The 13118-nt window shown below is 39.8% G+C and overlaps 1 protein-coding gene across 23 annotated transcripts in view; it reads left to right on the forward strand.

The window, feature by feature from the left end:
• The window catches only part of celf2 (cugbp, Elav-like family member 2), a 282005-nt gene that overhangs the window by 218556 nt on the left and 50331 nt on the right, over positions 1-13118 (forward strand). For all 23 annotated transcript variants that reach the window (XM_088072822.1, XM_088072819.1, XM_088072820.1 and 20 more), the window contains 2 exons: positions 2824-2958; positions 12905-12984. In XM_088072822.1, coding sequence (XP_087928948.1) covers positions 2824-2958; positions 12905-12984 — 215 coding nt within the window. The remainder of the gene's footprint in view (positions 1-2823; positions 2959-12904; positions 12985-13118) is intronic.

Consider the following 13118-nt stretch of genomic DNA (forward strand, 5'->3'; position numbering starts at 1 on the left):
TTAACTGCTTTTTTTTGCATGTGTTAAATAAATTGCCCTCCTTTCACTTCCTGTGACACAGTAAAATATTTCTGCTGACTCATCCTGCCCTTGGGGGTGGATATATAAATTCAAACCAATCAAATTTGAAGCCTCCCATCATATAAAACCACACTTGACTTCTTCAGCTCGTAGGTCGCGGCGCTGTGGGCCGCCGGAGGGTCGAGGGATGTTTGTGTGAATGTCTGTCGGAGAAAAGCTTGCTTGTATTTCCAGGAGATTTTCATTTCTCCCTCTTGTGACTGAACAATGCAGGTGAGAGGAGTGTGGGTGGCGTTCAGCTTCAGATCCCCGTGGTTCTCCACAGACGCTGTGATTGAAAGGTCATGCCCACTCCAGAGCAATCAAACGAAAATCCATCCTAAAATTATGCTCCGCTTACGCATCTCTCTCCACTTTACAGCTGGAGAAAGATGAGAAACATTTGAGGAATGTTTGCTAAAAGTAACAAACACTGTGTATTTGTGAACTGTTTTTATGCCCCTGTGCAGGTGATAGCTGATTGATGATGAGATTTTGGTGGTCAAAGGTCAAGGTTACTGTGACCTAATGAGACTCATTCTGTGAATGCATTATCTCATGAAAACCTGTAAGGATTTTTTTTTTTGCATTAACAGTCACGTGGCCTCAAGGATGAACTGGTTAGATTTTGGTGGTCATAGGTCAAAGATCAAGATAACTGTGACCTCGTCTGTCTAATTCTTGTAACCACAATATCTCAAAAACTCAGTCAGGGAATTTGTTCAGAGTTGACACAAACATTAACTTGGACTCAAGGATAAACTGCGTAGATTTTGATGGTCAAAGGTGAAGGTCACCGTGACCTTGTCTGTCTCTTTTTTAACGGGATATCTAACAAAAACCTTTTTTTCAGTGGATGCAAACTAAACCACGTGGCGGTGTTTCTAGTTTCTTGTCTCTAAACTTTAATGATTTTTTCGGGCGTCTCTTAATGTGTTGAATCGCAACATGAAGCCAATTCTGCTCCAATTTATCCCAGAATGCAAAGCTGTCTCCAGATCATCCCAGAGCGGGCTTCATGAGTCTTATCGCCCGCTCGCCCGCCTGCACGCCTCGTCCCAAAAAACAGAAACAGTCAATTGTAACGATATCTCCTCTCTTTCTTTTCTATCGACGCAGAGTAAATTAATTACATTGCTGTTAGACTTGTGGTAATCTTCCTCTGGAGTGATGCGCACACACACACACACACACACACACACACACACACACACACGCTGTGTACAAAGGAGTTAAAGCTTTTTGAAACAACACTTATCTTGGCAGCGTATCCCGACGGTTTGTTTTTTAAACACACAAACAATTCAAACAGCAAAATAAACAAGTGCGCTATTGATTTCCCAGAGTGCAACAGACCGCTTATCTCTTTCGCCTCGCGGTAAGAGCTGACAGTTTCCTCATTAAAAATGAATTGGATTAGCATTACATTGAATGTGGTGGGAACACAAAAACACACACACACACACATTGTTCCTGCTAGCAATGAGGATTTCGCTCGCAGCCTGATTCACACTTAACCTCACACACACACACACACACACACACACACACACACACACACGAGTTTCTCACCGTTACCTGCTCGCATTCCTCGAGATTGCACCGGAGAAGGAGGGATTGTGTCAGCGCAGGAGGGAAGAGAGGAGGAATCCATGAGGGAGAAGGGAGGAGGAGGCGAGGCGGGGGGAGGACGAGGGTGAGAGAGGACGAGCTGGAGAGTCTCAGCGAGCAGTCGGCGTTGAAGTGATAATGAGACATTGATCAGAGCCTCGCAGATGGCATGATGAAATACGTGAACTCTGTCTGTCTTCTTCTGTCTTCCTCTCTTTCTTTGACTGTTTTCTTTTGATTGCTGTTTTGTTTCGTCTCATCCCATTTTCCACATTTCTGGAGTTTTTCTGTTTTATCTTTTTATGACTTTTTCTTTTATGAATCTTTGTTCTCGCCCGTCTTTCTTTTTCTCCTTCGCTATTTTTCGGTTCATTCTCTTGTTGCGCCAAAAAAAAAGTTGTTTTCCGATAGTTTCTTTGTAAGCTGTATTACAGACAAACTTTTCATAAAACTTGGTAGCAGAAGATTGAAGTTTCGTTTCAAAAGTAAAAGTACTGCATCTCACTGTGAAAATAGTTTGTTTCAAGTAAAAGTAAGTATAATCACAAAATTGTACTTAAAGCATTAAGAGTAAAATTACCCAGTCCAGAAAATCAGTAAACACATAAATCAATTAACTAAACATATTAGAAACGCATATTTTATTTATTCATTTTTATTTATTTTCTTTACAAAAATCTTTATATAAATAGTAGTAATAATAGTATAGTATACATAATAGTATAAATTTGTAATTTATAATATTATGTAACTGATATGTCAAAAATCTTTAACACTATGGTCGCTGTGTGGTTAAGTTAACCCTATGAAAGCTGAGCAAAATGGCGTAATTTCTCTCAAAATCATGGGAATTAACAAGAAATTAGTAAAAAAAAAAAAAAAATCAAAAGTTTTTTTCCTGCAAAATAATTTCAAATGTATAATGTAAAAATGAAAAATAATACATATATATATTTATTTTCTTTTGTTTTTTGATAATTTCTTTTCATTTAATTTTTGGGTAATTTCTTCTCCAATTGCTTATTGCCTTCTTAGCAATTTGCTCAGGTTTCAAACGGTTAAAAACAAATAAGAATTATTAAATCTGTAAAAGTGCCGTGAAATCCTCCTTTTTATTCACGCTGCTTCTCTTTTTTCTTCTCGTCTCTGCAGCGGTGGAAGACAGGAAGCTGTTCATCGGCATGGTGTCGAAGAAGTGCAACGAGAACGACATCCGGGTCATGTTCTCTGCGTTCGGACAGATCGAGGAGTGCCGGATCCTCAGAGGGCCCGACGGGCTGAGCAGAGGTGCGTGTCGCTCCGACTCTCCTCCATCCACACGTAAACTCCTCCTGTGATTATTATCACCAGAGCGGCCTCCAGCAGCTGCTGCTCTTCACTGGTTTCCACTGCTGCCGTGACTCAAACTCAAAGTCCTGCAGGAAGTCGTTAGTGCGCCGCCGTGTGACAGGAGCTGTCTGGTTATAGACGGTTTCTGAGGCAGTGGCTTTATTTCTGAAAGTCACTGATCATAAAAAGGATGGGCTCATTATTTTTATGCACTCAGAAATCTAAGAATTTATCTTTTTTTATTGTATTTATTTTAAATATCACTCCAGCAGCTTTCTAGTGAACCATTCATCGCGTCCTCGACTTACTTAGAAGTATTTTGCTGCATAATCAGCTCATTTGCATTTTCTCTTCACTGGAAGTTTTTCCTGAGCTGTCAATGTCACAAGAAGACGTTGTTTACCGTTGGTGATTAGTGTGTTCCTGCAGCACTAAACACAAGAAACTTTTTTTGAGATGTAAACAACAAGTCTGCTTCCTTTCAAGATTCTCCAACATTTACCTGAAATAGCCTCAAAAAATGACTACATTTTTGCAATAGTGTGGTCAAAAAAACACGGTAGACTTTACTGACAGGCTCAGATTGTTATTCTCGGTGTCTGAGGATATTATGGAAAGGGTTGCTGCAGAGACAGAGAGCTTTTTGTTAAAGAGTAACAACCAGAAACAGTCCAATATCACCTCCACCTGATCCACCGGACTGCATTGAACTCTTTAAAATCTGTGCAAATTCACTGGTTTTTTTTCCCCCAAAACACGGCAAAAAAGCAATGAGTAACAAAAGAAGAGAAAAAAAGGCAAGAAATTACAAAAAAAGGAGGAAAAATTTATTACCAAACTGCTCATTGCCTTTTTCCATGTTTTTGAAAGAAATCGCACCGCTTTGCTTAGAGTGCAGAGCTTAAAATTCGTTTGAAGGGTGTCTGAATGCAACACAAAATAGTGATCTTGCTCCAGGTTTCAAAGGGTTAAAGACAAGTAATGTTCTAACAATCACCAACTCTGATATGATTGAAATAAACTCTGAATTCGCGCAGTTAGATGTGAAAATATGCTGCTCTATAGACACTAAAATTACTGTTTATTTAAATGGAGTCTGGTGTTTTTGGTGATTTCGGGGATATTTTTGGTTAAACAAAAAGGATCTTACTCCTGAACAAAAAGGTCTATCTTCGTTGGGATCCTCTCTGCAATGTAGTCAGACACTTAAAACAGTAATCTGGGCCTGTCAGTGGCAAACAAAAAGACAAAAAAACGCTTAAAGTGGATGTAAATTGACAGTACGGACATGCGCCAGGAGGTTACATTGCAGCCTGTTTTATCGCAGGCTGCAGCATACATAAAAAATGTGTCTCCGTGTTTCACTTAGATGCAAAAACATGGGAAAATAGAGTCCAGGTTAAAAAAAACCCACAAAAAAACACAAACTAACCTGTAAAATAGCCAACAAGAAGATTGATGAGAAGCTCCCACTTCAGTATCTTCAGGTTCCCCAAATTTGATCACTTCTAAAAAACAAAATGGCCAAAATGCAAAACTCAAGACTCCGAAATAGTCCACAAAGCAGAGGGTGACAGTCGAGCGTACAGGCAACCTGACGGCAACAGCAACAAACGTTTACATCCATAAAGGCAGTTTTGTGAATCAAAGTCGACCTTGAACCATTCATGGTCACCGGGCGCTGAACGCGGGCTCCGTCTTTATGCCTCACAGTCCCCAGAAAGAGTTTGAGTCTGTCAGTGAGCAGCGTATACAGAGTGTGTGTGCAGAGGGTGAAAATGCAACTCACAGGTGTGAGTAATTTAATGCTCCTGAACCAGGAGTGATCGTCTTTTGCTTCACCGCGTCTGCACTCGTGTGTGGAAGAGAGCTCGGCGCGCGTCGTCGAAGTCGAGAATTCTCCAAGAGGAGTCGAAAAAATAATAAAAAAATGTGTGTATAGTCTGGATTTGGCATAAATGATGTCTTTACCATTTGCTGTCAGGCTGCAGTCACAGAATACAGAAGTAATAAGAGAAAGAAACCAAAGACGCCAGTGACAAGTGGAGCTAAAGTTAAAGTAAATCTCTCTCAGTTTAATCTTCTGTCCAGGTTCCTTCAGTGTATTTGGACATGTGTGTCTGCTTTCCTGCGTTTTGTTGCATAAAATCCTGTAGACTGAGTGGATGGTGCATCCCAGTGTTACCTGTAGCAACCAAATCTGAAGTATGAGTGATGGACGAACCAAACAGACCCAACAGATATCCAGGTGCTGCTGTGCATCTGAAGGTTTCAATGTTTTCTCAGTGAATCAGAGGTTATAGTTCAGTGATAGTCAGCGTACAGCTCACACGCCAAATCTGGCCCCCGATTTTCTAATTCTCATTAAAAAAACACAAACTGGGAATTATTTTTGTACTTTTAGTCTCCGTAAGGTGCCACACCCGCGACAGAGGTCCCAGTTAAGACCCCAATGTCCCAAAATTATAGAAACATACCAAAATCCTAGCGATGTCCTAAAATCCTAAATGTTTTAAAATCCTAGAAACATCCAAAAATCCTTGAAATGTCTTTTAATTCTAAAAAAGTCCTAAAATCCTTGGAACGTCCTTAAATCTTAGAAATGTCCTCAACTACTCGAAAGGTTTAAAAATCCTAGAAACGTCCTTAAATCTTAAAAATGTGCTAAAATCATAGAAATGTCCTAAAATCAAAGAAATGTCCTGAAATCAAAGAAATGTCCTGAAATCCTAGAAAAGTTTAAAAATTCTTGAAATATCCTAAAATCTTAATAATTTGTGCTAAAATCCCAGAAATGTCCTTAAATCCTCGAAACGTATTGGGGCTGCTGCTATTTCCAAAAGTGGCCCCCAATTAAAGCAAGTAGAGTATCCCTGAACTAGGACAAACTTTTTTTAAATTAAATTCTGTCGCCTAACTTCATCGTATCAGTCCTTGTTTTCGGTCAGCTCCTTGTTGCAGAGCGATCCAGATTTCCTTCAAGCTTTTGAGAGAGTCACGTTAAATTCGGATGAACTGCAGCGACATCTTGGGGCCGCTGTGGCCTCTGTGAATACATGCTTCTCCTTTTCGCTCTATATATCTCTTTTCCCCTCTCTCTCTCTTTTTTCTCCCCCCCTCTCGCTCTCTCAGCCTCAGCCCCAGATCACCACCTCCCCACACCCCCCCGCCTCCCCTCTACGACCTCCTGACCTCCATTCGCATCCTTCAACCTTTCCCGCCGCTCCAGTTTAGCCTCACCGTAAGCCAGTCCTAAGCTCTTTGATGCTCCCACAGTGAGGCTGCGGGCGTTTTCAGACCCGCACTCCAGATCAGGAGACGTGTTGCTGCTCGTTGCATTTACAGTCAATTTATAGCAGCCGCGTTTTATCCGTTTACCTTAATAGGTCAGGAACAGACACGGAGGACTTATTGTGGGATCAGGGTTTTCCCTGTTATTCGTCAGTTCATATACGAAGCCGGTAAAGTGAGAAAGAAAGCGTCTCAATTTGTACTGGAGCCAGTACAACATGCGCTTTTGGTGCCAAACTGTGCTTTTTTTAATACTTTACTTTAAGAACCCTTTGGCATCTTTTGTTAAATAAAAAAAGTCTCAAATGTTGAATGCAGCTGCACAAGAACTTTATCTAAATTAAGTCTAAAATTGTCAAAAAATTGCAATTCTTTTAATTTCTCAGTTGGAAGTTATTTTGCATGTTGGAGGCTACATCTACACTAGCATTTTATTTTTGTTTCCATGCTCCAAAAATAGAGACCTTTGAATATGCCTGGTTTGCGTTTTAGTCTGGGTCAAAGTCCTGTGCATGTTGGACCCATCCACCCACCACCTGCCCTGAGGCCAGTTTGTTGCTCTGAAAGTCTGATGATTAATAATTATCACCTTTTTTGTGCTGCGTTCAGGCGCCTTTCACAAGTAATTAAACCTTTGAACAATGATCAAATTGCTGCAAATTCTTTAAAAAGAAACATGGGATAAAAGGTTAAGAGCAACTTGATGAAAAATGCAAATTGTAAGAAATTTATAAACTTAGAAAATTATTTTTCAAAAGCTAGGGAAAAATATCTAGGGGAAAAAAATAATATATTTACAATTATAATTGCATATTTAAAAAAAATATTTTACAATATTTTTATAATTTTTAAGCACTTTTTCAAAGGTCTTTTTTTTTCAATATTGTTTCTTTTGTGAATTTTTATTGAACTAATTTTCAGGTAATTTCCCCGTACTTTTTACTAATTTGTTATTTCTAGCTAGGGAAAAAGATAAAGGCTCTTGTAGAATTATTATTTTTTTATTCACTTTTTCCAAATTATTCTGTTTTGTCATGTTTTTTTTTTTACTTTCTTTTTCTGTTTGTTTTATATTATTTTCCCCCTAATTTTCAGGTCATTTTCTTGCACTTTTACCTAATTTCTGGCTAATTTCTGCTCTCATTGCTGTCTCAGCTCATTACTGTTTTTGAAAGAAATCAATTTAATTTTCTCCAGTTTCAAAGGGTTAAAAACAAGAAACAGGCCAATAAACAAGCCGTTAAATCAATCACATTTGTCTACTCCCGACTTCTCCAACAAACTAGGCTACAGAGCTGAAAATATCGACTCTAAAAATGACCAAAGTCAACGTCTCAGTGGATCATAAGGTCGAAGCGTCCACCGGCTGTCTCATCCATCAGTCCACTCTCAGCTATCGTTCCTCTTTAAATCGTCTCTCCTTCAATCATCGACCATCCCGCCACACAAACTCACGCACCTGCCCACCCCTCTCATTTCGACTATCTCCCCGATACTCCTCCCCTCCCCCTCCCCTCTCCCCTTTGTGGTCTCTATGTGCTGAGGAGACGGAGGGGCTTTTGACACTCTCTGTCCTCCTGTCCCTCCTCCTCCTGTCACACGAGCTGTCGCTGTCACCAGGTTCCTCGTGGATATGTCGTATATTTTTTTCTGTGCTTGTCAGACGTTTTTGGGTGTTTAATCGTTGACTCGAGTCTTACTTTCTCATGTGTCTTCTCTCTCTCTTTCTCCTCAAGGTTGTCTCTATCTCGATCCAAATCTTTGCCTCAAACTACTCAAACTCCCATGTTCCTTTGCTTCTTCAAACATCACCCCCTCTCCTCCCTGCGTCTATCTGTTCACCCTCTGCTGCACTGAAAAAAAAGAAACTGTTGATTTTACAGGAAAGAAGCTGTGGTTGCCAGAATAATTATGTAAAAAGATACAGTGAATATGTAAATAACATTACACAACAAACTGCAAAATCTAACAATTGAAAACTTTTGTAATTTAAAAAAAAAAATAAAATAAAATTTCTGGACTTCCATCACCAGTTACATTATGTGTAAAACTCCTCAAAATAAATTAGCAATCAAAAATCTACTCATTAAAAAATAATATTATTTTTCTTTAAATTACAAATTGCTGTTTTGGGCATGTAATTCTTTTAATTATTATTATTGTAATTGTCCAAATATTTATGCCAAAAACATTTTATTATTCATTTTTGAAGCGTGAGTTTATGGAGCACTTTTTTTAAAATCCATTTGTAGACTGCATATTTATCCGTAAAGCATACATTTGCAAAACTTAATATGCTTGCTTTCTGTAAAAAAAAAACTACTATATTCTGTAAATTGTAATTCTTTAAAATGAGCAGTTTTTTTGGTTCAGTGCTTTACTTCAATACTTTAAATTGGACACTTTCATTGTTTTCATATTTACAGTTTTATGACGTCATGATTTTACAGCACTCTGCTGTTAATTTCACAGACATTTTTTACAGTGTGTCCTAGAATCCTCTCTAGCATCAATTTGTCCTCTTTTTCCCAGACATCCCACATCAGCCTCCTTCCCTCGCTTCCCCGTTTCCCCTTTTCCATCTTCCATCCCTTTTCAGCTCCTCTCTTTTGTCCTCATGAATATTTCAGATGCGATGGCCAATTCCTCGTTTCTGTAGAGCCGATATAAACCACTTTAGCGGCGAGTCAAAGAGGGAATGCCACGAGTCCGGTTCAGGTCTGGCGAGTAAATAAACACCCCGAACCAGGTTGGGAAATAAATAGGTCTTTAAGGATTTCTGTGAAAATCCCAGAAGAGTTTCGTCCCACCTAGCTGCCGAGCTCCTGTTAACACGCGGTATCAATCAGAGGAGAGCTGCGCCGTCCCACTATTAATAAAATATGGATCACACCACCAGTGGATGGCTGGGCCTGGGGAGCTACCCTACTTTCATTAAAGGACTGTTTGGTTCTCCGCTGACGACAGAATGCGGCCCGTGAGGTATTTTTAGCGCTCGAGCCACGTCCCATCTCTCATGAAAAACAGAAGACAGCCAGCCAGAGTGCATCGCTTTTAGTTTTTTTTTTCATTAACAGCTTTGACATTAATGAATCAATGTTCAGAGGAGAAGGAATTCTTTATTTAGAGGCTTCACAGGATCACGCCACACTGTAAAATATGGTTGATCTTACTTTTATTTTACTTTAAAAGTCTAACAAACAAACAACCTTGAAAAAGTGAGTAAATTTATGTTTTTCCTTCATGTTTACTTTGTATAAGTTTATAAGGTGAACTTAAAATTTTGTGAAGTCAACTTAAAGAAAAACAAGTCAATAACTTTTTTTCTGAATGATAAAAACTTAATCAAACCAAGTCTGACTTAACTAAACAGTTTATGGATTCAGTACTCTAAAATCCAACAAGCTGATTTTACTCAAAAAAAATCTTGGAAACTGACTGACTTGAAAAGTAAACTTACTATTCATCTTAATTTATGTTTACTTTATATGTAATGTTTAAGTTTACTTAAAATTAAGTTATATTTACTTCATTTTGTGAATTTGTTGCAACTTAACAATGACAAGTTAAATTAAATTAATGTTTCTAAGTTTTGGCAACTTCAGTAAACCAAGTTTATTGTGCTATATATTTGTATTCTGCAGGTTGCAAACTAGTCATTTACAAGGTTATATCACTTGTCATTTTTAAGTTGAAATAACTTCACAGAATCAAGTAAATACAACTAAAATTGAAATAAACCTAAATCAATATTATTAGTTATATTTACTTTTGTCAGAGTGAGTTTATACAGAAAACTGCTAAAGATAGAGATCTTTTTTTGGTGAGAAAAAGCCAGTTGGAGACAAAATTTCCATTAGGTGACAACCAATGATGTTGCAGCTGACCGGTTTTATAAATAGAGCCTCTCAGGTCCGGTCTGGAGGGCTAACCCACATGGAAGCCCCCTCCAGAACTGATCCAGTTCTTGGGTAGCGCCTCTCTGCAGAGGATGGGGCAACCTGCTGGTGAGGAAGCGGTTAAATGACAGATTGTGGCCCGTCGGAAATAGACAGTCCCCTGAATCAGTTGAAAAAATGACCCGCTTTTTCTGAATGTCCTATCTACAGTTTTACCGGCTCGCTCTGCAGCGCCGCAGAGGACGCTTCACAGTGTTTACTGGGTCAGAGCCGCAGAATCTGATGACCTTCAGTCTCTTTTTATTATCTTCTCACCTCTCCAACGTGAAGTCAGCACGGCAGTTTTATATGAAAGACGTGTAAACTATAACTTCCAGTTGGCAAGGACAGAGGCGTTGAAAAAAAGATGTCAGATGTGTTTCATACAAGTTGAAAAGCAGCTCGATACAGCTGAGAATAAAACTCTTTCTGAGGTTGAATTCTGTAGTATTTTACTTTAGTTTGGATTGATGTTGAACTTGGTCACTGAAACCTTTTAAACCGGGAACAAATGGATGTGACTTCTTTTTTTAAAAAAAAAAAAAAGGAAAAAGGCAATTCAGGGAGAAATGTTTCACAAATTGGAAATTAGAACATTTAGAAAATAATTTTTAAAAAGCTAGAGAAAAATGTCTATGGTGTCATTGCATCTTGCCAGTAAAAAAGGCTAAAATTGGCCCGTTAGTTTTGTTTCCATCAATGCCAATCGGACCCGCAGCCAGTAAATGACCACCGCAGTCATTTGATGCAGTGTTAATGCTTATTATAACCTTTTTTATTACATTAAAAAGACAGATTTTAGCAGGTGTTCACGGGTTTTTTGTGCAGTGAAAAAGAGGCTTTTAAGTATTTACCATTAAAGTAATAATAATAATAGACTTTATTTGTATAGCACCTTTCATACAAGAAATGCAGCCCGGCATGCTTTACAACAAATAAATTACAGGAACCAAGTGCTTCACATGAATAGACATAAAGACATAATCAAATCTGCATTTAAAAATAAAATAAGATCAGGACATAATACGCAGAATGCATCTTCACATGGATAAAACCCACCTGATGATACTAGTAAAAGTAAGATTAAAATATGGATAAAATTTGAATGCACAGAATGCATAACATAAGATGGAAAATAAAACCCATTGAGATAATATTAATAAAAATGTGGCTAAAATAGAGGGTATAAAATGTGTAAAATTAAGTAAAATACAGCATTTTAAAGAAGTGCAGCGGTGCGTAAGTATGAAGCAAAATGCAAAGCTGTTAAGTCAGAAAAAAAATGCTGCTGCAATACTTGTCATATTGTTGTTTTTTTTCATTCTATAAAAGTCATCAGAGCCCCCTAAAAACCCTGTTTTGGTTTCAGAACCCCTTTATTTTGGAGGTCTCCAGTTTGGCGTGTATTTTGTGGTGAATCATAGCCTCTCGTCTCAGGGAAAAGCCTCAGTCTGAAATCTGTGTAGCAGCTGTAAACAGGAGAAAAACTGACCATCCGTCACTCTCAGCCTCGTTCTATCACAGCAACAGCCGGCTTTTGATAGAGGTGGAAGAGGACAATGATCGCATCTATTTCCTCGCCGCGTCTGTCCGTCCCCTCGCTCTCTGTCTGTTGCATTATCCATCCTCTCCTCTCTTTTTCCTCTCTGCCCTTTCATCCCATCCACACAGCCAGGCAGAGTCTATCTGATGACTCAGGCTATTAGTTTTTTCCTCCGTCGCCAAAGTCAGCCAGCCGAACCTGAACGTGTGTGTGTGTCTTTGTGTCTTTGTGTGTGTGTGTGTGTGTGTGTGTGTGTGTGTGTGTGTGTGTGTGTGTGTGTGTGTGTGTGTGTGTGTGTGTGTAATCAGTTCAGGCCTGGCTGCGCTAACGTGGCTCGGTGAGTCTGTTAGCATATTATTAGTCCGGGGGGTTGTTGAAGCACTTCTCACATTATCTCCTCTAATCACTCCCCTAACCAGCCAGACAAACACAACCGTGCATCGCCCCCCGAAAACGCAGACGGCCAATAACAAGCCCCCCACCCCCTCTCTGGCCGCGTCCCATCTTGATTGGCTAAAATCAGCGTCAGTCACGGAGGAGGTCGACCACACCTCCTCTTCTTCTGTGGATTGAATTATTCTCCCTCTGATTCCCACCTCCTAAGCCCCTGCAGATTTTTTTTTTAAATCGGCCTCACCCCGCCACCACATCTCTGTCCTGTTTGACAAAGACAAGAGGACAATCAGACAAATTATTTCAAATCGCTCTCATGCAAATTTCTGATTTGTTGAATTGGGAGAGGAGAGCGCTTGAATTCAGGTATGACTAATTCGGTCAGGAGCGAGACGAGGAGGAGGAGGAGGAGATGGAGGTGATTCAGGTTGTCTCAGATGTCCTGTGGATGGGGCGAGGGTGGTGGGACGGTGGGGGTGGGGTTTGGTTGTCATGACACTGTGCTCGTTTTCCGGCTGTTGTTTCCACAGCGACTGACAACGCCGTTGTCCGCCTGTGAGCTGTTCTCTGTATCAATCTCTGTTTGGGTTTTTTTTATAACAACGACGTGTCCAACCCTTTTGTCTTGTTTTTGTTCTTTCTTGTCTTCCCTCCTCCTGCCCTTCTGCCCTCCTCCCCCCCGCCCTCCCCTTCCACTGTCCCTCCATCCCTCCCTCCTCTCCCCCTCCCCTCCCTACAGGATGTGCGTTTGTCACGTTTTCCACCAGAGCTATGGCACAGAATGCAATCAAAGCCATGCACCAGTCTCAGACCATGGAGGTACTGTACTCTCGCCCTTCCTTCAGCTCTCTCTTCTCTTCTTTTCTTTTCTCTCTTTCTGTCTCTTTGACTCCTTTTAAACACGCACCTCACTCTGTTAATGAGCCGGCATTTTAATATCTGTGAGTCACCTC

This window comes from Plectropomus leopardus, chromosome 22 (assembly GCF_026936395.1).
Source record: "Plectropomus leopardus strain MGB_pleo_1.0 chromosome 22, ASM2693639v1, whole genome shotgun sequence".
Classification (NCBI taxonomy): Eukaryota; Metazoa; Chordata; class Actinopteri; order Perciformes; family Serranidae; genus Plectropomus; species Plectropomus leopardus.